The sequence below is a fragment of the Crocodylus siamensis genome, chromosome 6, assembly GCF_052110815.1.
Source record: "Crocodylus siamensis isolate JL-2025a chromosome 6, ASM5211081v1, whole genome shotgun sequence".
NCBI lineage: Eukaryota > Metazoa > Chordata > Crocodylia > Crocodylidae > Crocodylus > Crocodylus siamensis.
This window is the reverse complement of record NC_143400.1, coordinates 22,881,075-22,908,380: the sequence shown is the minus strand read 5'-3', so window position 1 is coordinate 22,908,380 and position 27,306 is coordinate 22,881,075. Positions and strand designations below refer to the sequence as shown.

The 27,306-nt window shown below is 52.7% G+C and overlaps 3 protein-coding genes across 3 annotated transcripts in view; 1 reads left to right on the top strand and 2 right to left on the bottom strand.

The window, feature by feature from the left end:
- Window positions 1–651: 651 nt before the first annotated feature.
- LOC149861654 (kallikrein-14-like) lies at window positions 652–11,361 on the bottom strand. Its single transcript, XM_090053792.1, is given in 5 exon segments — window positions 652–848; window positions 2,147–2,277; window positions 4,613–4,681; window positions 4,684–4,865; window positions 11,339–11,361. Coding segments are annotated over 5 exon segments (558 nt in total). The 3' UTR covers window positions 652–695.
- Window positions 11,362–14,857: 3,496 nt separating this feature from the next.
- Window positions 14,858–20,433, top strand: LOC149861653 (anionic trypsin-like). Its single transcript, XM_090052576.1, has 5 exons — window positions 14,858–14,957; window positions 17,139–17,292; window positions 19,376–19,647; window positions 19,962–20,098; window positions 20,232–20,433. Exons 1-5 carry the CDS (start codon window positions 14,900–14,902, stop codon window positions 20,382–20,384), a joined length of 774 nt encoding a protein of 257 aa, XP_089908702.1. The 5' UTR covers window positions 14,858–14,899; the 3' UTR covers window positions 20,385–20,433.
- Window positions 20,434–20,684: 251 nt separating this feature from the next.
- The window catches only part of LOC149861651 (trypsin-like), a 48,659-nt gene continuing 42,037 nt past the window's right edge, over window positions 20,685–27,306 (bottom strand). Inside the window, exons 4-6 of the mRNA XM_090052557.1 lie at window positions 23,570–23,823; window positions 22,485–22,621; window positions 20,685–21,609 (exon numbers count right to left, since the gene is read on the bottom strand). Of these exons, the coding sequence (XP_089908683.1) occupies window positions 21,457–21,609; window positions 22,485–22,621; window positions 23,570–23,823 (544 nt within the window). The 3' untranslated portion in view covers window positions 20,685–21,456. The remainder of the gene's footprint in view (window positions 21,610–22,484; window positions 22,622–23,569; window positions 23,824–27,306) is intronic.

Sequence of the window (27,306 nt, the reverse complement as noted above, 5' to 3'; positions counted from 1 at the left end):
CAGCTTCTTCAGAGAGCCCAGCCCTTATGAATCATCCCAGTTGCAGCATCCCATGGCTCCCTTTTGGAATCTGAATCTGCTCATTCCCCGGGACTGACAGCTCCGATCTCTTGGGGGATGCACCCCAACCACCAGGACTGACCAATGATCCCTGAAGAGATGTTCTCTCCACTGTCCCTCCCAGGGAGGGGAGAAGGGGCCTTCAACTCAGGTTCAGAGGTGGGTTGGAGTCCTACAAGGCAGAGGGTGGAATTAGACCTTGGGTCTTCCATACTTTTGAGATCATAGAGATGTCAGGCTAGATGGGGAAGTCACACCTGATCCAACCCCCCCACCCCTCCCCTGCTCCAGCCCAGACAAGGGTTTGTCCAATATACCCAACAGCCTCAACTTCCTCAGTCAGACTGCCTTAGGGTTTAGGGGGCAGGGGTCGGAGACAGAGGTCATGGGGGGGTCCAATAGATGAAGACACGAGTGTATGGAGCTGTACCTAGAAAAAAGGCAGGAAGTGACATCATTCCACCAACTCCACGAGGGTGGGGGCCTTTATTGATTGGCATTTATGGATCCTCAATCTATGGGGCTGTACAGGCTGGTCCATCTCCTGTACCACCTACAAGGTCCACCACAATCTATAACCATCACATGGAGGGACAAGACACTTTTTCCTGGTGTGGGGGATCTTTGGCAGGACATCAGTTGTTCCTTATGGTGTCCTCTATCCACTTCCTGAACCTGCAGACATTGGCATAGACACCAGGATAGTTGGGGTCCCCACAGACCTGAGGTCCCCAGGAAACAATGCCTTGGAGCTTCCCAATGCAGACCAGAGGTCCTCCAGAATCACCCTATGGGGATAGAAAAAGAGAGAAGAGAGGGCATCAGTGATACAGGCCAAAGCACCAAGAGAAACCCCCATATGGCCACATGGATGATGAGGATTTTTCTGGCTGGAGAGAAAGAGCCATGTTGGAAAAGGGGCATCTTGAAGGAGGAAGAGAAGGAGAAACACCATCCAGTCTCCAGAACACATAGAGGATTGTCTCGGTGGTGCTAGGAGCTGTCACATGCGGAAAGAGCTACAAAATGGCTTCCCTAGCTTAGCCCTTTCCATTAGGTCTTGCTCTCTTTAGTTCCTCACTAGGTTTCCCCAGAGGCTGAGATAGGCTGGGGTGGTGAGGGACATCCTCTCATAGCTAGCAGAGAGGTTCCCAGGAGCCTCCAGGAAGGCCTTCTCCTACATCTCATAGACAAACCAGCCATAACTTGGTGGCCCAGTCTGTTGGGATGGACACAAGACCTGGCCAAATCAGCACAGATCCTGAGGCAATGTCCTCACCACCTTCCCACAATGCTCTGCTCACCTCCACCCCTGGCCAGCCTGGTTCTTCTCACCGCAGAGTCAAGCTGAGATAGCCTCTACCTTGTCCTTGCAGTGACAAAGAAAATGATCTTAACATCCCATGCCAAGATGTGCCTTCTTCCAAGCTACTCAGACGTTGCATCATAAGAAGCTGATAAACCAGCACGGCCCAAGATAATCCCTCCACTCATACCCTGCTCTCCTCCCCAAGCTCCTGAGAAGTCAAAGTTCACTCCCAGTGCTGCCATGCCTTTGCAAGACCTGTGGTCCTTGATGCTTTTCATCAGCCCCCAGCTCCAAGAGTCCTGAGACTGGGACAAAACCAAGGTCCATGCATTGGTTTTACTATCCTCTTTCTGGCTGAAGATATACGATAATATTGTGTGCCTCAGTTTCCCTGACTAGTTTCTCTCAGGAGAAAGAAGGGACTGCAGGACTGGATGGTCTCTTCTGGTGCTGGAAACTATGAGTTTAGGAAGGAGGTGGAGTTAAAGGTAGACACACCCATGGGGGCACAAGTAATGGCACACGCAAGTGGGGCACATATGGGGAGAACAGTGAAGGGCACACATCAGAGGAATGAATCCAACTGACCAATGGGAGGGGCTGCAGGCTAGGAATCCCTGCTGGGGGGAAGACTGTGTAAGGATCTGAGAGGGGTGGAAAAGAGAAATCCCTCTCAGCCCCCGCAAATTCATCCAGAATCTCCCCAGTTCTCCTCTTCCCCATCCCAGTAGCTTCCACGACCTCCAAGACATCCGCATCCCATGCCAACCCACTCACCTGGCATGCATCAATCTTACCCCCGCTGGCACACACTATGTTTTGGTTGAAAAGGTTGGGGTAGATGACGTGGCACACCTCTGGGCGAATGATGGTGAGACTGGCACACTGGAGGATGTTTGGGTAGCGTGCTGGAAAGAAACAGAACACTTTGCTTACAAAGTCATCCCGGTTTCTCAAAAAGTCCTGACGCATTCAAATTAAAGCTAAATAGAATCATAGAAAATGAGGGTTGGACCTCAGGAGGTCACATCTAGGCCAATCCCCTGCTCAAAGCAGGACAACCCCCAACTAGATCATCCCAGCTATAGATTTGCTACACATTTTCAAGCACTTTGTAGCTGGACAGACATTTTTGTAGCTGAACAGTCATTTTTATGATGTGATAATTATTGTGCATCTCTGGCTGGTCTCATTTTGCACATGTGGCCACACTACATTTATTGCATGCTTAACCAATAAGGTACCTAATATAGGCAATGTGTAGCACAGGCCTGAAATTTGAATTTATGGCCAGAAAAATAACCCTGCAGAAGAATGAGTTACATTTGACAGCTTGTTGGACTTTATACCAACCCTGCAGCAGGTCCAATAAAAGATAATCACCCCCCACAAAAAAATTTGCCTCTCACTTGAAAAAAGAAGGCACTGAAAATCAAAATGCTACAGAACAGAGACGGTATCTTTTGGACGGTATCTTTTGGCAGTCAAAGAGTTGACATTATTTAATATGAAGAGAAGACTATGCGGGGATTGAAAAACAGCTTTCAACTACCTAAGAGGCTGGAGCAGGGCTGTTTTCAGTGGCGGCAAATGACAGAACAAGGAGCAACGGGCTCCAGCTGCAGCCAGGGAAGTTGAGGTTGGATAGTAGGGAAAAACTCTCTCACTAAGAGGCTGATGAAGCACTGGAACAGGCTCTCCAGAGAGGTGGTGCAATTTCCATCCTTGAAGGTTTTAAAGACCTGGCTAGACAAAGCCTTGTCTGGGATGATGTAGTTGGAGCTGGTCCTGCTTTGGGCAGAGGTTGGACTAGATGCAGCTTCATAAGGTCCCTTCCAACCTGAATTTTCTATGATTACAATTTATTTTTTTTAATCAACACCGGTTGAACAAAATCTTTTTTTTTTTTTGATTGAATAAAAAACTATACCCTTCTCCTGGTTCTTAGTTCATTTTTTTTAATCAGTTGTCAAGTAAGTCAAGAGATCAATTTCCAACATGACTTATAAGCAAGAATGAACCACCTGCTACTTACACACTGTACTTATCGGCAGTGCATGTATCACGTTTCTTAGCACGTTGATGACTTACATAAACCCTTTATAAATAAAAGAAGATCTGGGGAAGGCAAGAAACCCAGGTGCTTTCCTGCAGAAATTACAACATTTTCCTCAAAAAAAGAAAAACCTCCATATGTGATCCGTTTCTTAATATTTTAACCCCTCCTCCTCCCTGCCCCTCCAAAAAAACCCACTGGGTGGTTGGGTTTTATCTTGGCGGGGTTTGGTGTTGTTTTGGAGAGCATCCTGCTGTTGTCTGGGGAGGTTGCTGGCAATTGGGAAGGGGTTGTTTTCTTTTAATTTGGGGATTTGGGGGTTTTTATAACCAAAATTTACTCTGGTTTCTCAGGAACAATAGGTCTGATTAGGGGGTGGGGGAGATATTTTTTAATTCATATTTTAACACCTTTTTATTTTATATTAATTGTAATATAGTAATCTATACTGTACATTGATATTTATATTAATTATAATGCAATTTATACTGTGCCTTGATATTTATATTTATATTAATTGTAATATATTGTATACACTTGTGTATGTTATTTTATATATATAAACCGTGGAGGTCCCTTCCAGCCCTACTTGTCTATGACTCTAGGCTTATGGATTTGTATAGGATGGTTTGGATGGGACTGATCCTACCTGAGGCAGGGGGCATATATATTATAATTATATATATTATTATATACAATAATTAACACATTATAATATATTAATAAATGTATTCATGTATTAATAAATGTATTTGTTATTTACTTTACATTGTATTTACATTATTGACATTACATTTACATTCATACAGGTAAATAATGTATTAATAAATATATGTAATTAATGTATTAATGATATATATGTATTGTAGAATTTATACTAAATTATCATATATGAATGATATTTATATGTATTCATATATAATATATATATAAATAATTATTAATGCAAAGTAAAGCGTAGTATGGATCAGTCCAGTCTTAGTCGAGTCTAGTCTTAGTAAGTAAACTTATATAATAGAATCATATTATATATAATAAAACTGTGCCTTTCCAAAACAAGTTGTGAATTATATACCAGGGTATGTTGTATATGAGATAATAGAGTAAGTTTCTCTTTCAGGTTGTTCCAACCATCCTTGCTACTAAGTCCCCATCCTAACCCCAAAAGCAGATGCCCATTACTGTACCTTCCGGGCTGGTGGTAGTACCCCATCCCAACACCTGACAGACCACGCCCGGAACAGGGAAGCTGGTAGCAGTGCAAGGGGCTGGACATTTTTGTTGATTTGAACTGGCCTGCACAGCTTGACCAGCATGATATCATTGTCTTTGGACCAGGGCTTGTAGTCGGGATGACGGATTAATTTGCAGGCCAATCTCAGCTGCTCTGTCCAGTCCACAGCTTTGAGGTTGTGCTCTCCAAGGTGTATGCCGATGAGGCTGTAGCAGAACACATACAGTTAGACACTCAAGAAGCAAGGGCGGTGGTGGGGTTGTGGGGAGAGTGCTATAGGCAAGTACTGGCTTCAGGACTGGATGCAGAAATCATAGAATCATACAGAAGTTGGGCTAGAAGGGACTTCTAGAGGTCATAGTGATCATCATACAGTCATAGAGAAGTGGGGCTGGAAGGGACCTCCAGAGGTCACAATTAGTCCAATCAAACCCCTGCCTGAGACAGGATCATTCCCTTCCAAACCATCCTGTGCAAATCCATAGTCACAGAGTTATAGAGAAGCAGTTCTAGAAGGGACTTTAGAGGTCATAGACTCATATCCATAGAGTCAGAAAGAAGTCAGGCTGGAAGGGACTTCCAGAAGTCACATCTGGTCCAACCTGCTGCCTGAGGCAGGAACATTCCCATCCAAACCATGCTATGCAAATCCGAAATCAGAGTCATAGAGGGACCTTTGAGGCCACAGACTCATAGTCATAGAGTCATAGAGAAGTCAGGCTGGAAGGGACCTCTGGAGGTCACATCTAGTTCAACCCCTTCTTGAGGCAGGATCAGCCCCATCCAATCTATCCTATGCAAATCCATAATCCTAGAATTATTGAGTCATAGAGAAGTAGGGCTGGAAGGGACCTCCAGAGCTTCTCGAGTCATAGTCACAGAGTCATGTAGTAAAGGTCACTTCCCAAGCTACAGAGGAAGGCAAACCACCCCTGCACCCCCTCCCCAGAAACACACCCAGTCTGTACCAGTCTCACTGGTGGGGGGAACCTTCCTGACCCCATATCTGGCATCAGTCTGATCCTGAGCACAGGAGCAAGACCCTCCAGCCAGGACCCTCTGGGGTTGAGTCCCAGCAGGAGCATTCAGTCACTACCCCCTGTGCAAGAATGCCATCCCAGTATCTTCGCAGACTCTTCTATTAGGTTTTTTCTTTGCCGTTGTTTTTTCACCTGTCTGTCAATTTGGTTGCCACAATTATGGCAGGTAGGAGGCTCTCTATTGTGGTAGCACTGAGTCATGGCATGGGGGCAGGGGCTCAAGCTCATGCCACTCACTTAAGTGACCACTGGTGCTCTTTAAATTGAGTGGTCTGCATCCAACTACACCTGGCCTGTATTGGCCTCAAAGGTGATGTCAAAAAGGCTATATAAGCTAAGACTCCCCAGGGGGAGGGGGCTTCAGCCATGATAAAGTCACATACAGCAACTGGAACATCTGCAACTCTTTCTCTGTCGGGATGCTGAAGTGAATAAACTACCTGAAACCTATCTAGACACATAGCTTACTGTAATGTTCCAGTGTATCAACCAGCTACTAACCTGACACTGTTTGCTCTAAGACTATTCTGTGATACTTCCTTGTCCTGTAATCTTCCCCAAGCCTACCCTCTTTAACCAATAAAGCTCTCCAGTATTACAAGCATGGTGAACTTGTAGGGAGAGGGATTGGGGCATGCCTGTAAGATCCCTAGGCTCAGATAATTAAGAGAGGATACTTTCTGTGTTTCAGGCTAAGGAAGTGACCCACACCCTTGGTTTTGCCAACATCTTTGTTGTGTCGTAGGCATGAGACACACACATGCATGCACGTGCACGCACACACACAGACACACAGAACCCAGGCTTACATAGGTGCAAAACACACTGAGGAATGCACACAAACCTGCAGACTCATAGTCATACTCTGATGCATGCTCACACTCTTGCACATGAGCATGCACATACACACACACTCACTTGCAGGTGCCAGGGGCAATACCAGTAGAACCAGTAGCCACACATCAGTATAGGTGTTGAACATTGGAGGATGGCTTCCTCTTAAAGGTTACTGTGGGAGGAACAGAAAGGGAGGGTTAATGGAAAAGGAGCTGTAGAACCTCCTCATTAAGCCCCACCCACTAAGTCACACCTCCACAATCCTTCCCTCTGATTGGTTCACGCCAACCTCCAGCTGACCAGTAGGAGGTTGGATGAGTGATACCATAGCTGGGTCTAGCCAATGCCCCCTACTCTTGTTCCCCACATGTATGTCCCCAAAACTGTTGGGGGCCACCAGTTGCTTAGTCACTGGTGAAACTGGAAGAGGGGGTAGGGTAGGGGATCCTGCAGGACCGGTAGGGGCTTCAACAAGGGTGGGAGGAGGCACCCAGGAGGACAGGGCCCACCCTCACGCAAAGGAGTGGGTGGATCTGGCTTCCCAATAGTCCCAATACCTTCACTGGTAGTTACCCTGTGTGGTTCCTCCTGATTTACACCCAAGTGGCTGAGAAAGAACTGATTTCCCCAGAGTAATGAACAGAATCACTCCTCATTTATACCAGGGGGTATAACTGGGTCCGCCCCACCAAGACAACCCCAAGTCCTGCCACACAGAACCACTCAACTAGGCCAAACATGGCATCTTCACCTTGCCCCTCCTGGGATTCATGAACCACCAAAAAGGACCAAAAGCGGGGCAGAAGATGTCAACTGGTATAGGTCTCCCTGCTTACCAGCAGTTCAGGCATTGAGGACCACATGAGCTCAGTGTGGAGGTGAGATCTCTGGTGGCTTTTCAAGATTTCAGTCTTCTCAGCTTCACAGGACCCTGGGACAATGCCACAGCATATCTGAGGTTTGCGGAGAATGCCCCAGTGGCTCAGATGCTGCAGGTCAACCACAGTCAATGGGGGTCTGAAGGGTAAGAGTCCCCTGGAAATTGTCCTACCAAATTCCATATTATCTCATAGACAATTTGCAGCCCACAGAAGGCACATACAAGGCCTTTGAAAGGCAGAACAAAGGGGGAAGATCAGAGGGTGGTCAAGGAATGCGATTCTAGAGAACAAGTGGGCAACCTGATGGAGGGGAAGCCTGGAGGCAGAGCTTGGACCATAAATGCCCCATCAGGAGACCCTAGGCAGGAGAGGCACTGATGGAGCAGAAGGTCAACTTTGGGGCCAGGTCCAGAAAGGATGATATGGGTCCACAAATCCAGAGCAGAGCAGGAAGAGTGCAGATCAGCCTCCCAGCAGAAGCAGGAAACCAAACTTGTTTGAAGATAGAGCATGAGAAGGATTACATTACAGTAGACTGAGCTTTGACTCCATGACGCATGAGCTCCTTCCCAGCCTGAATGTGCTATTGGGCATTAACTCAGCACCAGAACATTTGCCAACGGCCCTCTTCTGCCTACTCGTGCATGGGCCTCATTCCTCCTGGGCAACACCTGGATGGAGATGATTAGATCTCAGCATGTCCATCCTGGGAGGCAGATCTGACATGTCAAGACCATTTTAGCCCTGAAAAATCTCAGGAAAATCCCTCCCCCCCCCCCATCCCTAACTATTCCTAAATTCTTCATGGAATAAAACTTCCTTCAACAAATTCATTTCCCCACCAATCAGGGTTTCTCCTTCTGGACTAAAATCTCAGTATTTTGCCCTGATTTCAGCTTTCTGTTGGTTTCCTCCTGCTGGCTATGCTCCCATGATTCCATGCACCTCTTCTCCATTAACCTCCCTTCTCTTTCATAGGATTATAGGAAAGTCAGACTGGAAGGGACCTCATGAGATGGCATCTACTCCCTTCCCTGCTCAAGATAGGATAAGCCCTGACTAAACCATCTCAACTGTTTGTCCAATGCCCTTTTGAAGATCTCCAAAAATAGAGACTTCACCACCGCTCTATCCAGCCTGTAGCAATGCTTGATCGCCTCCTCCCCCTCAGAGTCAGGCAGTTCCTCCTCATTTTCAACCTCAGTTTCCCCGACATGAAGCTTGACACCATTGCTCCTAGTCCTGTCCCCATCTCCATCCTGTCATTGCCCTCCAGGGACTTGAAGATTGCGATCAAATCCACCCCCACTCAGCCTTCTCTTCTCTAGACTCAATAACCTTAGATCTTTCAGCCTTTCCCATCAAGCCTGCTTCCCCAGCCTCAAACATTTTTTGTTTTTTGCTCCAAACTGGATCCTTTCCCATGTGTCCACCTCCTTCTTGAAGTCTGAGGTGCAAAACTGGACACAGGACTCCAGGGAAGGTCTACTCCCAGGGCTGAATCTACTCTTTCATAAATTGTTCTTCCCAGAAGAAGAAACCAGCTCCTTTCAACCCATTCCCCTCTGAAGGACCCAAACAACCCTGAACCAAGAGCATCAAGAAGCAACATCCAGCTGTGAATCAGACCCTCTTACTGGTGACCAAGCCCTCTGAAACTCAGTGTAGCAAACAGGCCAACCAGGCAGGTCTTCAGCATGGCACTCCTGGGTGGTGCCCAGAAGTTATGCCATTAATCTCTTGAGAAATGCAGACTTGACACATGGGGCCACCATTGAGCAATTCCATTGCTATAAGAGGCTAGGAGAGGCCCAGAGCTGAATCCTGGGCCTGGGGAACTGACTCGATGTTATTCTTTTGGGTGTTTTTCATGGTCCCACCCAAAAAGGTTGGGTCAGCGGGTTGTTTTTAGGAGGCAAGGAATGACTTCAACATGACAACAGTGGCATTCCTCAGGGGAGAAAAAACGAAAGGGTCCTTCCAGACCCAGATCCAGTTGCAATGAAAACCTCCAACAGGGGGGTGAATCAGATGCCTGAGTTTGCATAGAGCCTGGAACTGTTCCTAGATTAGCAGGGTATCCAATGCAAGGGGCCATTGCAAGCATCTGCTATGATCTCCAGGATAAGACTGGCCCATAGACCTTCACTTTGCCTCTCCCAGTCAGGGCTGACCTCTCAGTGAAATAGAAGTGTCGACTGTCCTGGATTACAGGTTTTTCATATGCAGCCTCTGAAATGGTCCCCATACCACAGAGCACAAGCCAGCACTGGCTTGGGAATTCATACAGCGCCTGGCACAGTCTCCATCCCATCTGGAGCATGGGCCAGCTCTGGTTATGGGTCTGTACATCCCCCAATGCAAGACCCCAACCTCAGTCTGCCCAACGGTGGTACTAACATGGATTTCCCAGCTCTTGGCCTGATTACCACGATACATCTAGGACTGAACTTTTCTTGACCTCCCACAGGCTGCTACCTGCTAATTGGGTCCTTGGCAATTAGGTGAGCGAGTGATTCAGGATCATTCATAAACTATCAATAGCTTTTTGCTTGTTGGTGAAGAGATCTCCACACCCCCACCTTAGGTTCCCAGCTTTTTCAATTTTTTTCAGACGGGAGTGAGATCTCAGGTGTTGGGGAGGGTAGGGTAGGGCTGGAAGCCTGGATACCTGGGTTATTGCCCAGATCTTGGAGAGGAGCAGGGTCATCAGGGTTAAATCAGAGGGTGGAGCTGGGATATTTCAGTTCAGCCGGAAAACCAACAAAGCAATTGTTCCTTATTACCAGACATGTGTTGATACTCAGGAAACCAACTAGCTCCCCTCTGATGCAGCAATCCTTCCCCATCCAACCCATTTCCTCACCCAGTATCACCTCCCTGCTTTCCTAAAAACTCCTCCCAAAGCCCCTGTGTGAAATAGGTAGAGCCGACTGCATGGGGAAACCGAGGCACACCCAGCCACCTGGAGCCCTCCTGATGGACAGGAGAGGCTGCCGTCACCACGCCCAAGCATTGTAAAAGCCCTGGATTAAGTGCCAGGAACTTGAGACCGCCTCTGCTGCTATAACCTTTCTACCAACTAGAGATCCCCAAGTTCAGAAATTATAGGTTTCCAATAAATGACAAGGACTAACAATCAGCTTTATTTGTGGAGCAGTAGACAGCATTCACAGAGCCTTTGTCTGCCTTTAGTTAGCTAGCTTAGCTTAGGGGCCATCTTTCAATTCCCAACCTCCATAGTCTAAGGAAAGGAGCATCTCCAAACTACAACTTCAGTCACCACGCTACCAAGGCCTAGGTTCGGAGTTAAGGGCTCAACTAATTCCCTCTCTCAGCTGACACCAGGAAGCCACATTTCCCCCAAGCATTCCCAAGTGAGCTAACTTCCCCTCTCGCAAGCAACCGTCAACTAGGAGAGGGGGGGAAGGGACAAGCATGCCACCTTTGAGCAGGGATAGTCTGGGTCTCCGAATACCTAGCCACCTCTGGGAGCCCGATAGGCAGGATCTGGCCCACGGACCATATATTTAACTTCCCCACCTTAGAGGAAAACTTCAGAGTGAATAGCCCACCCCAGCCAGCTATTAACAGCTCCCTGAGTTCCCTCCCAGCTGCGTGAAGGGTGCAACTTGATGTGGGGAGCTAGACCCTGGTGGACAGTTGAAAAGTATCTAGTAGTGGGTACCAGTGCTACTTTGGGGGGTCTACTACCCATGCCAAGCAAAATGGCGGAGTTTGGGTAAGGAGGACCAATCTGGAGATCGCAAAGCTCCCTGCCACCAGGGGGCGCTGTCACTTCTCCTTGCTTCCAGTGGTGTTGCTAGTGCCAGTGCCGCTCTTTCTCCAGTAGGAGGCAGGAGACTGGAAATGAGGAATCACGATCACAGAGGCAATGGGCATAGCTTTCTTCTGTCCTACAGCAACTTCGCTGGGCTGGTCATGCCCGACTCCAGGCTCCCCAAGTAAGTCTTTTCCTCCCACCTCTGTCACTGAATCAAAACCTCCAAGGGTGCAGCCTTCACAATAGGGCTGTGAGAAAGGTGACATTCCATTCTGACTTGCATGTCAACAGTTTGATGGCACAGCATTTGGTTTTAAATTTTGTTGCAATTCAAAACTGCTGTTCCATTTTGTTTTGTCGAAACAGTTTCAACATTTCGCCCACAGGCTATATTGGGGACGATTGACACCTTTGCCATTTCTGGCCTGATTTGGATGAAACTTGCAGGAATGGTAGCCCCTGTTGAGGCCATGAAGCCTGCCAAGTTTCAGGGACATAGGTGCAGGGGTTTCAGGGAAACTGCACCTCAAGCTGCGGACAAGCAAAACTCATGACAGGGGTGACACTTTGTGCAGGGTGAAAGCTGCAGGCATGCTAGCCCCTGCTGAGGCCACGAAGTCTGCCAGCTGTGCAGGAGATGTTTTGACTTGCCTTGTTTTGTTTCAAGGCTGTTTCAAAGCTCTCCATTTCATTTCAATTTCAGTGTTTTGAGCTCAAAATGAGTCAACACAGCGTTGAAATGAAACTGCCAGTGAAATTTCTCACAGCCCTACTCCACAACCTCTCTAGGTAGCCTGTTGCAATGTTTTACTACCATCCTAATGAGAAAGTTCTTTCTAATATCTAACCTCAGCTTCCCTTGCTGCAGCTGGCCACTGTTGTTCTGTCGTCTGCCGCCACTAAGAACAGTCCAGCTCCGTCCTCTTTGGAACTACCATACAGTCAAGGCATAGGCTCAAAAGGGCAGAGACATCCCTTCAAGAATGTCCTCAAGGTCAGCTTGAAAAAAATGCAACATTGACATCAAGTTGTGGAAGTCTATCGTCCACAACTGCCCCAAATGGAACAAGAGTCCACTGCAGGGATCTCAGTACTTTGAAACCTCATGATGACAACAGGAGATGGAAAAGTGGGAGGCAGAAACAGCATGTTGCAGACTGAAGGAAGAATCTGGAGCCACCTGCCCTGCACTGGAACAAGTGCTGGAGTTGCCGCAGAGTCTGTTGATCCTAGATTGGCCTCATTGGCCATCTTTGGACCCTCAGATAAGATGATCATGGAACACGATAGTCCCTGACTGCATGGGGTTACTGAAGAACTATGGGGTTTTCCCAGGCTTCTTGGCTTGGCCGGTTGCCCCCTCTCCACCTCCATCATCCATCCATCCAATCCCCCATCCCTCCTCCATCCATCCATCCACTCACTCCTGATGACAGCTATCCAGCCAGCCAGCAAGCCGCCTCACCCCCCTCCATAATGCTTCCTTCCATCCATTTGTAGGGGGTAGTGTGGCACAGGGCAAATTCTAAGAGGTTGTAGTATAAATTTGCCTGAGACAGTTTGGACTGGGCTGATCCTGTCTCAGACAGAGGGTCAGACAAGATGTGATCTCTGGAGGTCCCTGCTTCTCCATGACTATTTCTTTGACTCCATGTCCTCTGGAGATCCCTTCCAGACTGACTTCTCAATGACTGCAATTCTATGGCCTCTGGAGGGCCCTGCCAGCCCTGTCCAAACCATTCTATCCAAATCCATCATCTAAACTCTTTGGAAAACTACCATCAGCCCTGACACAAGACTAGACATCACACCTGGACCTGCCACAGGGAAAGCAAGGGGACCATGGTGCCATAGAAGGCTGTGAATATACCCTCAAGAGATCCCAGGCAGAGGCCATGCCCTCTGCTACAGAAGAAGGCAAACCCTCCCCCACACCCCTAGTCCATACCAATCTGACCATGGGGTAAAATTCCTCCCTAACCTCCAATGCAGTGTTGGTCTGAGCCCAAGTAAAGTGCCAACCTTCTAGCCAGGAGCCTCCTGCTTTGAGTCCCAGCAGGAGTATTGGCATAGCCCAGCTACCATCCCACTGCATCCCTTCTCTAACAGCAATGTTCTTGCAGCCTAAGTCTACTTGGCTGCAGCTTTCCACCCCAGCCTGGGCTGCAGCCAACACCCAACACTGGTGAGGAAGGAGAAATAAATCCCTGACATGTAGTTACAGAAGGTGTGGCGGGGGGGGGAATTCCTTCCTGGCCCCATGGGGCAACCGGCAAAGTCCTAAAGCCTGAGGCATCCCCAGAGTAGAACAGCGCCATCATGACACCAAGGTCATCTCCACCCAGTGGCTATCCAACCTCTCCAGTAATGGAGAGTCCACAACTCCCCTAGATGTAGGCCTAGCTACACCTAGATTATCCCCAACCAGTGGTTGTCCAGCCTCTTCGTGAACCCCTCCAGTGATGGAGAGTCCACAACTCCCCCAGATGTGGGCCTAGACCTCATCCCTGACCAATAGCTGTCCCAGATCTTCTTGAACACCTCCAGTGATGGCAAGTCAACAACTCCCCTAAGTGCAAGCCTAACTACACCTGGATCATCTCCCACCAGTGGGTGTCCAGCCTCTTCTTGGACAGCCACTGGTTGTGCACAAGCCACGCCTGCCCCAGCTGGGATCAGGAGCTTTTCCCCTGTTGGAGCCCCCTTGAGCAGACCTGGATAGGTTGGAGAAGTGGGCAGATCTGAACAGGATGCGGTTCAACAAGGTCAAGTGCAGGGTGCTGCACCTGGGGAGAGGGAACCAACATTATGGTTATAGGTTAGGGGCTGCCCCTCTTGGTAGCACAGAGGCAGAGAGGGATCTTGGAGTCAGGATTGACTCCAGGATGAATATGAGTCACCAATGCGATGAAGCAATAGGCAGAGCCAACCGCACCCTGTCCTGCATCAACAGGGGCATCACTACCAGGTCCAGAGAGGACTTGCTCCCCCTCTATGCGGTGCTGGTCAGGCCGCAGCTGGAGTCCTGTGTCCAGTTCTGGGCACCGCACTTCAAGAGGGACATGGGGAACCTGGAGAGGGTCCAGAGGAGGCCACTCGTATGGTCGGGGGCCTCCGTGGCCAGCCCTATGAGGAGAGGCTGAGGGACCCGAATCTCTTCAGTTTCTGCAAAAGGAGACCGAGGTGGGATCTTGTGGCTGCCTACAACCTTATCAGGGGCCAGCAGCAGGGACTCGGAGAAAGTCTGTTCACCAGGGCCCCCCTTGGAGTCACCAGGAACAATGGCCACAAGCTGAGGGAGGAGAGGTTTAGGTTGGATATTAGGAAGAACTACTTCACGCTAAGGGTGGCCAGAGCCTGGAATAGGCTTCCCAGAGAGGTGGTGCTCTCACCTTCCCTGGAGATCTTCAAGAGGAGACTGGATAGGCAGCTGGCTGGGGTTGTATGACCCCTGCCACCCCAGTGCTCCTTCCTGCCCATGGCAGGGGTCGGACTCTATGATCTGTCTAGGTCCCTTCCCACTCAGTGATTCTGTGACTCCATGAAGTTAGGGAGCATGTGAGAATTGGGCACCTGCAGTATGACCTTCATTATGTCCTGGCCGGGCCGGGGATGTCGTCAGGAGCTGTTAATCATTCACTGCCTGTTATCTCTGAAACAGCCATGGGACTAGCACCCAGCGCCAGACTGCCAGGGCAATGATGGGCACTGCACCGAGCCTGCTCGTGTTCCTTCTACTCCCAGCCTTCCTGGGAGGTGAGTGTGGGAGAAAGGAGGGGATGTATGTGTAAGGGGTGAGTGTGCAAGTGTGAGTGTGCAGGGGTGAGAGTATGAGCATTGAGTGAGCACCAGTGGCTGAGCTGGACATGCAAGGTGGTGGGTTTGTGAGTGCCTGGGGGGAGGGAGTGTGCAAGAGGTGTGTGCAAGTGCCTCAGGATGACTGTATAGGAGTGTCTGAGAGTGTGCACGTATATGAGTATGCAAATCCTTTGTGGAATGTGTATGGAGTGCCTGTGTGAGTGTACAAGAGACAGAATGTGTGCGAGTGGGAGAGAGTGTGGGAGAGTATGCAGGGGTTAAGAACACAGGCTGTGTGCATGTTCAGGGTCCATGCGTCTTGCTCAGTGGCTGACAGCGTGTAGGAGTAAGTGAGCATGAGTACATATGTGTAACAGTATATGAGGTTAAGTACACAAGTTGTGTATGAGTGCATGTTGGTCAGTGGCTGTGGGCATGTGAGTGTGTGTGACAGTATATGCAGCTATGTACCCAGATTGTGTGTATGTGTTGATCGGTCTGATACTATATAGGGGTGTGTGAGTGTGTATGTGCATGGATGTGATGATGTATGGGGTTGAGTACACAGGCTGTGTGTGTGTGTGTATGAGGGTGCATGTGTTTTGGTCAATGTCTGATGGTATGTAGAGATGAGTGAGCAACTGTGTAACTGTATGGGGTTGAGTACACGGTCTCTGTAAGGGTGAGTGTTGGTCAGTGTCTGTGTGTATGCAAGTGCGAGAGCATGTGATAGTGTATGTAGCTAAGTACCCAGGTTATGTGTGCATGGGGGGAGGGTGCATGTATATTGATCAGTGTTTGACCACATGTAGGAGTGAGTGAGTGAGTGAGCGAGCGAGCGAGCAAGGCCAAGTAGCGTGCGTGTGTGTGTGGTGGTCAGTATCTGACAGTGTAGTGGTGAGTGTGTGTGTGTACCTGTGAAACAAAGTACCCAGGTAGCGTGTGTATGGGGGTGCGTGTATGTTCAGTGTCTGTCTGAGTGTGTAGGGGAGAGTGAGTGTGTGTACATATGTATCACAGAAAGAGTGTACATATGGGGGCCAGTGGACAACTATTTCTCTACAGGGGGTGTGGGAGTGCATAGGGGTATGCAAGTGTATGTAAGTGTCTTGGGGAGGAGTGTGCAGGTATGTAGGGAGGTATGTTGGGGCAAGTGTGTACCAATGGGGGGGGTGAATGTGTAAGGTTGCCATGAGTGCAAGGCAGTATGAGTGAGCATGCAAGTGTGTGAGAGTGACTGCACTAGAGTAAGGGAAAGTGCATTGAGTGGTGTGTGTGTGTGTGTGTGTGTGTGTGTGTGTGTGTGTACACACACACACAGTGAGTGCAGCTGTGAGTGCTGGATAGGAGAAGTAACAGTTTTTGGCATGTGTCCTTAAAAGCATGTCTGGCCTACATATGGGTGTGTGGGAAGGGGATTGTGTTGGCGGGGAGAGGGGGTAGGCACTTCTGCGTTACAAGTGTGTGAAGGTGACCGGGTGTCATTTCTGTAAGGGGGGTGTAGAGCCGGTGGGGGATGGCTAAAGGGGATGAGTGTGTGTGTGTGTGTGTGTGCACATGTGCATGCATGTGTGTGTGCACATGTGCATACATGCACATATGTGAGCCCTGAACACTTGTGTTCTGTGTGCCTGTCCCTGCTGCCCTCTGGTGGAGGGAGCACACCCTGGGGTGCGTGTGCATCCCAGACAGTTGGGTTCACTGTGGGGGGAGGGCACACTTGGGCTCTGTATGTGCACCTCAGACACCTGGGGGTGGTGTTTTCTGGCGTGTGGGTGGGTGGGAAGGGGAACACCTGGGTTCTGTATCTCAGACACCAGGGGGAGGCGGGGAGGAGTGTGTATGTCGTCCAAATAATTTAACTTGGACACATGGTGTGTGTGCACGAGAAAGAGAGAGAGAGTTGCCGGACAATTGGACTTTGAGTGTGTATCTTTGACAACTGGGGGGTGGCACCCAGACAATTGAGGGGTGTCTTGAACACATGAGGGAGGTGTCTGTGTGTGTGCATGCGCACATCTTGGACAGCTCAGGAGCATGTGTGTGCCCCCTGTTCCCATGCAGTACCTCTATGGGTAGGGCAGGGGGGTGCCCCAACCCTCCCCACCCTTCCTCCACTGACCTCCCCTCCCTGCATAGGGCTTCAGTGGGAGGATCGGATCCTGGGAGGCTCAGAGTGCCAGGAGGGTGCCCACCCCTGGCTGGTGCTGCTCTACTACTTTGACCAACCCTACTGCTCTGGTGCCCTCCTGAATGAAAACTGGGTGCTCACAGCTGCCCACTGCAATATGAGGTGAGGACTTGCTGGGCAAGGGGTGGGGAGGGCACCCAGGCACACAGTTCCCATCTCAGAGCAGGTGTGGGAACTTAGGTACCTCACCCCATGGTGACCCTTCATCCACCAATCCTCACACACCTCCTTACCTCCCACCATCCATCCTCACACCTCCACCCATCCAGCCTTCCACCTCCATCTATCCGTCCCAAGATACCACTTCCACCCATCCTCATGCCCCCTCTGTCTATCCATTCATTTAACCATGCCCCCATATTTCCCATCCCTCCATCCCTACACACTCCATCTGTCCATCCACCCATCCCAACATGCCTCTTCAGGGCATCCACCCAATGTGGCCCCCTCCATCCACCCATCTATCCAATGTAACCAACCATCTTCACACACCTTCATCATTCCTCTCACTCACCTCCTGTGACAGACTAGTGGGGGGTGCTTCTGCATTGAGCCACCCACCTCACTGCACCCGACCACCTTCCAGGCTCTGAGTGCCTCCCTGGAGGAGCCTCACATCTGGTCAACCCCCTTCCTGGAGCACACCTGCAAGCCTGGGGGTAACACTGCCACCTGTGCCCCCTGGGAAACACAGGTCTAGTAGTCCTTGAGGGTACTTGACCCACTGCAAAAACTTGGGGTGCTTCCCTCAGTCTGAAGCACAAACAGTGGTCTCCTTTAGTCAGCTGAACCAAGGCGACCCCAAGGCATAATCTAGGCCTCTCTCCCAATAAGTCTCCCACGCTAGGTACAAAGGAGAACTTTATTGGTTACAAGGGGTAGGTTTGGAATAGGGTAGAAAAATATCAGAGAAATACCTTGGAGCAAACAGTGGCATGGGACCCCTTGATCACGCATCTGAGTTACTGCAAACTATATATCTAGTTAGATCTCAGGTCGCTTACTCACAAGCATCATCCTGAGGCAGGTGGAAAATCCCTCTGGAGGCAAGCCATTCATTGATCATGAGTTTCGAGAGGAAAGTTTCAAATGTTCCAACTGCTCAGAGTTTTCATCATGGCTCCTGGCCCTCCTCCTGGGCAGTCCTTCACTTATGACCTCATTTACCTGATCCAGTGAAGGCCAGCAACTGTTGGCTGCCAGCCAAACAATTTGAAATGCATCACTGGTTTCCAGGTAGACTGTCAGGATCTTTAGCCCCCTTCCAGTAATGTTGGCATTGCTTAGAGCAATAGGGATTTTAAGCCCCCCACCCAGGTGTGTGTGGCCAGTCACATAGGCAGAGGGAGCAGGTTTCCCCCTCCCTCAGGAATGTATCCAGCTCAGGTTATAACTCAGGGTTACCTCAACCAGATGGGGCCAGAGGTGTCTGCCCTCTGCACTGGTAACCAAATCGTCAGGAAACAGAATTTGGGGAGAGACAGAGATGGTAATCTGCCACACCATCCATCCTGATACACACATCTTCATCCACCCACTTATCCATCCCAACATGCCTCATGCATCTAGCCATCCACCCACCTTCATACAGCTCCTCCACCTGTCTGCCAAACCTTGCATTCATCCATCCCCTTTACATGCTCCATCCACCCATTCTCACACACCTCCATCCACCCATCCTTCCTTCCCCAAACACCCCTCTCCAGATCACCCTACCACATCCACCCCAAGGCAACCGCTCCATAGAGCTGCCACCACTCCTTCCACATCCATCTATCCTCCTACATTTCCCATCCACCCATCCCAACATGGCCCTTCCACCTACCCAGCCACCCCGTCCCTCCATCCACCAATCCACCCATCCCTCCATCCATCCCCATACACCTTCATCCACCCCTACACACTTCTCCATCCACCCACTCAGCCATACATCAACCCACATATACACCCTCCATGCACCCATCTATCCATCAGCCCATCCTCATACACTCTCTTCATCTGTCCATCCATCCATTTTTCCATGTATCCATTCCCCTACATGTTTCCCATCCATCCTTCCATCCCCACAACCCTCATCCATCACGACAATCCTCACCCATCCATGACCTGGGATGCCCAGATAGCTGGGTGTTCTTAGGGCCAGGGGGATTTGGGGAGGGCCTGAACTTCGACATCTGTTTCCTAGACATATCCAGGTGCGTCTAGGGGAGCACAACATCTCCATGTCAACGGGGCATGAACAGTTCTCGACGGTCCAGAAAGCCATCATCCACCCAGGCTTTGTTGATGAGACGAGCGGGCTCCGCAGCTATGAGAATGACATCATGCTTCTGCGGTTGAATCCCCCTGCTGTTTACAGGCCCTATGTGCAGCCTATTGACCTACCCACGCCCTGCCCCCTGCCCACAGGCACCACCTGCACCGTGATGGGCTGGGGGACCACCAGTAGTCCAGAGGGTAACAGCAGGGCACTAAGGGGGCTGAGGAAGGGAAGCTGGGGGCCGTGGGTCAGGATGAGGGGCACCAAAGGGGAGAGGCCTTTGGGCTGAGAACGAGAGGCACCAGGAGGGCAGTTCAGGGCAGGGGGCTGTAGGTTGAGAGTGAGGGGTACTAGCAGGTCTGGGTAAGGGACAGGGGGCTGTGGGGTGGGGTGGGAGTGATGGGCACCAGCAGGACTGGATAGGAGGCAGGGGACTTCAGTTCAGGAGTGAGGGGCATGAGGAGGGCTGGGGCAGGGGACATCCAGGTTCATTTGCCCTCTCCCCTTGCAGAGACCTACCCCAAAGTGCCCCAGTGCCTGGACGTCACCACGGTGCACCTGGCCCAGTGCCAGGCTGCCTACCCAGAGAAGGTCACTGAGAACATGCTGTGTGCTGGGGGTGCCCAGGAGGGCAAGGACTCCTGCCAGGTCAGGGAAAGGGAAGGGGAAGGGGTTGATGGTCGTGTGTCCATGCCAAGCTGTGGCCCCATGCACGGTATTGTGGCTGGGCCCTTGGGCACACCTGTGGCCCAATGTGGCTGATGGGGCCTGGTCTCCACAGGGCGACTCTGGAGGCCCCCTGCTGTGCGATGGGAAGCTCTACGGCCTTGTCTCATGGGGTGACTTCCCATGCGGGAAGCTTGGCCAGCCGGGGATTTACACCAACGTCTGCCGCTACCTCGACTGGATCCGCACCACCATAGAGGGGGCGTGATGATGCCCAGCCCCAATCTCTGTGTAATAAAGGCCTTCTCTCAGCTCTGCCAGTGTCTCTCACTCCTGCCCCCCAGCTGTGCTGGTACCCCTCATTCCCAACCCGCAGCCCCACCCCAGACACCCTTCAAGCCCTGCTGGTGCCCCTGACTCCTGACCTGCAGCCCCCTTGCCCCCCCAGCCCTGCCATTGCCCCGTATTCCTGACTTGCAGCCCCCGACCCCTCCAGCCCTGCCAGTGCCTCTAACTCTCAACCCCACAGTTCCCGGCATTCCTTCTTCCAGCTGGGAACTGCCCGGATAAACCAGTCCCTCCCCAATCAGACCATCCCCCCGCCCCATTCCCTGCCTCTTGCTCACCGCAGGGTCTCCAATACCCCCCACAACAGTCCTGGCATGGAAGCATTAACTTGCCCCCTCCACTTCTCATAGTTTCATAGTTTCTAGAAAACTCCACCCACTGCAACATGTAGACCCCCTCCAAACCACTAATGCAAATTAGCTCTCCATGTGAACACTGCTAACCCGGATTAACAAAGGGACTGCCCAGGTCCAGCCTAATTAGGTTCCAGACCAAATGAAGCTCAAGTGAAATGGGTTCCAATTGGTGCTCTCGTGAAAATCGACGCCATTTGCCATGGCCATGGCATTAATCTGGATTATCTCCCTTCCACACACCGCCCCCCCCATGGTGTCCTTTGAGGTAATCCAGATTCACTCCCTCTGTCTGGCCACAAAGTTAACCAGGATCATACCCCTCTGTGTCGCCATGGAGTTAATCTGGATTAACTCCCCTGTGTGTAGGCCAACCCAATGGTTACCAACCCCCCTGGTGGTTGCCGGGAGAGACAGAGGGGAGACGAACTGGATGATCTAACCTTTTATTGCCCAAGGCAATGAAAGATTGAAGAGATTCAGTGGGAAAGGACTGGATCCCAGAGGCAGGAAGTTTTTGGTGAGAGGGAAGGCGGGTAGAGGGCTGCAGGTCAGGAGGAAACCAAGGTGAGGGGGCTGCAGGTCAGGAGTGAGGGGCACTGTCAGGGCAGTGGAGGCAAGGGAGTTGTGAATTCAACACTAGTTATTCCTAATGATGCGCCGGATCCAGGGCACGTATTTGCAGACCCGGGTGTAGACCCCGGGATGTTGGGGCTGCCCGCACACCATTGGGCCCCAGGATACAATGCCCTGAAGGACGTTGTCACATGTGAGGGGGCCTCCTGAGTCACCCTGTGAAGAGATTGGTGTCAGTGTTGCCAGGAGGCACCTCCCTCCCTCCTTCCTTCCATCCATCCATCCCCACAGATACCCGTCCATCCATCCTCATACACATCCCTCCATCCATCGCCTTAGACACCCCTCAGCCCCCATCTCCATCCATCCCATTACACATCTCCATGCATCCACCCATCCATCCCCATGGATACCCCTCCATCCAGCCCCACTGAAACTCCTCACCCAGCTACACACTTCTATCCAGCCAGCCAGCCCCACACACCCCTACATGCACCCCCATGCCCATACATGCACTCCGTCCTCCATCCAACCATTCATCCCCCTACATGCCCCTCAATCCAGCCAGCCACCCTCTCTCCCTCCCCATACATATCCCTCCATCCACCTCCCCACCCATTCATCCATCCCCGTGCACACCCCTCCTCCCATCCAGCCATCAAACCACCCAATAGGGTGGAGAGCCCAACTGGGGCTCTTGAGGACATCGGGAAGCCAAGGCGACCGCCATGCCCACAGACCACAATGCCTTTAGGCCAACATACACCGTACCCCCTGGTGCTCATGCCCTCCCTGTTCCCTCCAATCATTTATCTCATCATTCTACTTGCAATTACAACAGACCTCCTGGAGGACCTGCTTGGGGGTGGGATGATCTCCACAACCTTCCCTGGGCTCCCAGAATGCCTTCAAGCATCATCAGGCTCCCCCTTGCCCTGCTCCATCTTCTAAGGGCAGAGACCCACTGCCCATTTCCCACCACGCCAGGGAGAAGTGCCCCACCACCTAGGGGCATTGGCTGGTAGAGATCTATTGCTGCACTTCCCGTGCATCACCCCCCTTGTGGAGACCCCTGGCGCTGTCCCCAGTACCTGGCAGGAGTCAATGCGATGCCCTGGCTTGCCGGCACAGATCATGTTGCGAGTGAAGAGCCGGGGGTAGGACTCGTGACAGCTCCTGTCAGGCAGGATCTGGATCTGGGCACAGTGCAGGACCTCGGGAAACTTGACTGTGGGGCAAAGAAAGACAGTGGGGTGGGGCCAAGGTGGGGAGGTGCAGGGCCAAGCCCAGAAACCCTCCAATGGAGCAAGTCTTCATGAACATCACAGTCAAGATGATGCTGGAGTGACTCCAGATTGATACTAGATAAACTTTCATGATGATATTGGAGCAACTCTGGACTGACATGGGGTATATGGCCTATAATGAAGTGACTCCAGATAGATACCTTTAATGGTGATAATGCAGTGACTTCAGCATTATCCTTTTGCATCGTTTGATGCCAATTTGGAGTCACTCTGATATCACCATTATCCCTTACCCAAAGACCAGTCTGGAGTAATTCCAGATTGATAGCAGTAGCATGGCGATATTGGAGCGACTCCCAATTGACATGTGGGTATTGATCATAATGGGTTTACTCCAGATTGATACCAGATGAAATATAAGGATGATACTGCAGTGACTTCAGATTGACACCAGGTAAGGTGTGAACAGGAAAGTCAAGTGAATTTAAATCGATCTGGTGTACAGGTCATAACAAAGTATCCCCAAATTGACCTCAGGTAAGGTGCAATGGGGATATCAGAGTGACTCAAAATTGATGTGGGGTACAGATGCAAATGGACTGACTCCAGATTAATATCAGAAAAGATGTAAGGATGATACTGGAGTGAGTCCAAACTGACACAGGTCAGGGTGATACTGGAGTAACATTGGATTGACACCAGCTGAGGTGTAAGGATAATACTGGAGTGAAATCAAACAGACACAAAGTCAGGATAATCCTGGAGTGGCTCTGGATTCATTCCAAATAAGGTGTATACTGGAGTGAGTCCAAACTGAAACAAGTCAAGGCAATACTGGAGTGATTCTAGATTGACACCCTGGGCTCCATGGAGCTGGGGTGTGGGCCTCACAGGCCCCCAGGGCTCCCCCTCCCCCACACTGCCCCTACCTCCGGGGCTGTGTGTGGTGCCCCAGCCAGACACGATGCAGGTCTCCCCGGGGCGCGGGCAGCTCTGGGGCAGGGCCACGGGCCACACGTGCTTGCTGCGGGCAACCCGGCTCGAGAGCTGCAGCAACATGATGTCATTGTCCAGAGTCGTCTTGTTGTAGCAGGGGTGCGGCACCACGCGGCTGACGCTGAACCGCTGCTCCCTGGGCTCCACCTCCCGCAGGCGGTTCTTGCCCAGCAGCACAGTCAGATTCCTACGCGTGGGAGACAGGCAACCGGAGCAGCATGGGTCACACACACACCCCCAGAACCCCTCCCGGCACCTAACACACCCACCCCCACCCCCGAGGCACCCACCACCCCCCTCCCAGGCGCCCAACACCCACACACCCACCCCCAGCCCCCACCCAACACCCACGCACACAAACACCCCCAGGTGCCCAACACACTCCCACACACACAAACACACCCCCAGGCGCCCAACACACCCACCCCCACCCCCCAGGCACCCCCCCCAGTTGCCCAACACTCACACACCCACCCCCAGCCCCAGGCGTCCAACACCCACACACCCACCCCCAACCCCAGGCGCCCAACACCCCCCCACACACACACACCCAGGCACCCAACACACACACACACACACACACACACACAGAACCCCCCTGGCGCCTAACACACCCACCCCCATGGCACCCAACACCCACACACCCACCCCCAGCCCCAGGCGCCCAACACCCCCACACACAAACACACCCCCAGTGCCCAACACACACACACACACACCCAGGTGCCCAACACACACACCACACACACACCCCAGGTGCCTAACACACACCACACACCCCCAAGCACCAAACACACACACCCTGCACCCAACACACTCCTCCCGGGTCCCCAACACACCCACATCCAGCCCCAGACACCCAACACACACCCAGGTGCCCAACACACACCCACACACACATACACCCAGGCGCCCAACACCCACACACAAACACACATGCATACACCCAGGCACCCAACACACATCACACCGCCACCCCCCAGCACCCAACACACTCACCCCCACTCCCCCAGTACCCAACACACACCCCTCCACCCCCCCAGGTGCCCAACCCCCCCCCACCTCTCCAGATGCCCAACACACACACCCAACCCCCCAGGCGCCCAACACCCCCACCCCGACCCCAAGGCGCCCAAAACACACACACACACACACACACCCCCACACCCAGGCGCCCAAAAACACACACACACACACACCCCCACACCCAGGCGCCCAACACCCCCCCCCAGCACCCAACACACACACACACACACACACACACACACACACACAGCCCCCGCCAGATACCAAAGACTCACATACACACACCCCCTGCCAGGCGCCCAACACCCCCTCCGCCAGGTGCCCAACACCCCCCCCCCCGCCAGGTGCCCAACACACATCTCCCCGTGCCCAGCATACACACACACACCCCCCAGGTGCCCAACACACACACACACAGCCCCCCAGGCACCAAAGACACACACACACACACACACACCCCACCAGGCGCCCAACACACATCCCTCCCCTCCAGGCGCCCAACACACATCCCTCCCGACTAGGCGCCCAACACGCACGCACCCCCACCACCAAGCACCCAACACCCCCCCAAACACCCAACACACACACACACCCCGCCAGGCGCCCAAACACACACACACACACAGCCCCCACCAGGCGCCCAACACCCCTCCCTGCCAGGCACCCAACACCGCTCCCGGCGCCCAAAACACACACACTTTCCCCCACCAGGCGCCCAACACACACACACACCCCACCAGGCGCCCAACACACATCCCCCCGCCATCAGGTGCCCAACAGACACACACGCATGCACACACACACACACACACCACCAGGCGCCCAACACACATCCCCCCCACCAGGCACACAACACACACGCCCCCGGCGCCCAACACACACACACACAGCCCCCACCAGGCGCCCAACACCCCTCCCTGCCAGGCGCCCAACACACACACACACTCCAGCGCCCAACACACACAACACACACACACCCCCCGCCAGGCGCCCAACACACACACACACACACACACACACACTTTCCCCCCCCAGGCGCCCAAAACACACACACACACACACACACCTGCCAGGCGCCCAACACACATCCCCCCCGCCAGGTGTCCCACGGCGCCCACACAACACACACACACACACACACACACCCAGCCCCCCAGGCGCCCCACACACACACACACACACACACACAGCCCGCGCCAGGCACCAAAGACAGACACCGCCCCGCCATACACCCAACACCCCCCCCCCCCAAGTGCCCAACACTCCTCCCCACCAGGCAGCCGACACCGCCCCCAGGCGCCCAAACACACACACACACACACACACACACACACAGGCACCCAACACACACACACACAGCCCCCCAGGCGCCCAACACACACACACACACACCCAGTCCCAGGCGCCCACCACCCCCCTGCCAGGTGCCCAACACCCACACACCCACCCTCAGCCCCAGGCGCCCAACACCCATGCAAACAAACACACCCCCAGACGCCCAACACACACACACACACACACACACAGAACCCCCCCGGCGCCTAGCACACCCACCCCCACCCCCCAGGCACCCACCACCCCCCTCCCAGTGGCCCAACACCCACACACCCACCCCCAACCCCAGGCACCCAACACCCCCACACACAAACACACCCCCAGTGCCTAACACCCCCCCACACACCCAGGTGCCCAACACACACCCCACACACACACCCCAGGTGCCCAACACACACACACACACACCCAGAACCCCCCTGGTGCCTAACACACCCACCCCCACCCCCCAGGCACCCAACACCCACACACCCACCCCCAACCCCAGGCGCCCAACACCCCCACACACAAACACACCCCCAGGCACCCAACACACTCCTCCCGGGTCCCCAACACACCCACATCCAGCCCCAGACACCCAACACACACCCAGGTGCCCAACACACACCCACACACACATACACCCAGGCGCCCAACACCCACACACAAACACACATGCATACACCCAGGCACCCAACACACATCACACCGCCACCCCCCCAGTACCCAACACACACCCCTCCACCCCCCCAGATACCCAACCCCCCCCCCACCTCTCCAGATGCCCAACACACACACCCAACCCCCCAGGCGCCCAACACCCCCACCCCGACCCCCAGGCGCCCAAAACACACACACACACACACCCAGGCGCCCAAAACACACACACACACACACAGAGGCGCCCAACACACACACACCCACCCCCAACCCGAGGTGCCCACCCCACCCCCAGGTGCCCAACACCCACCCCCAACCCCAGGCGCCCAAACACCCACACAAACACACACACCCCAGGCGCCCAACACACCCCTGAGGCGCCCAACACACACCCCCCCCCCCCAGGCGCCCAACACCCACCCCCCCCCAGGCGCCCAACACACACACACACACCACCCCAGGCGCCCAACACACACACACACACACACACCCACCCCAGGCGCCCAACACACACCCCAGGCACCCAACACACTCCTCCCAGGTCCCCAACACACCCACATCCAGCCCCAGACACCCAACACACACCCAGGTGCCCAACACACACCCACACACACACACATACACCCAGGCGCCCAACACCCACACACACACACACAAACACACATGCATA

Bases quoted from the DNA above. Each gene is read 5' to 3' on its own strand.
- LOC149861653 (XM_090052576.1), top strand. From the start codon at position 14,900: ATGATGGGCACTGCACCGAGCCTGCTCGTGTTCCTTCTACTCCCAGCC. The intron at 17,293-19,375 runs GTGAGGACTTGC...TCTGTTTCCTAG, and splicing joins GCTGCCCACTGCAATATGAG to ACATATCCAGGTGCGTCTAG. The intron at 19,648-19,961 runs GTAACAGCAGGG...CTCCCCTTGCAG, and splicing joins GACCACCAGTAGTCCAGAGG to AGACCTACCCCAAAGTGCCC.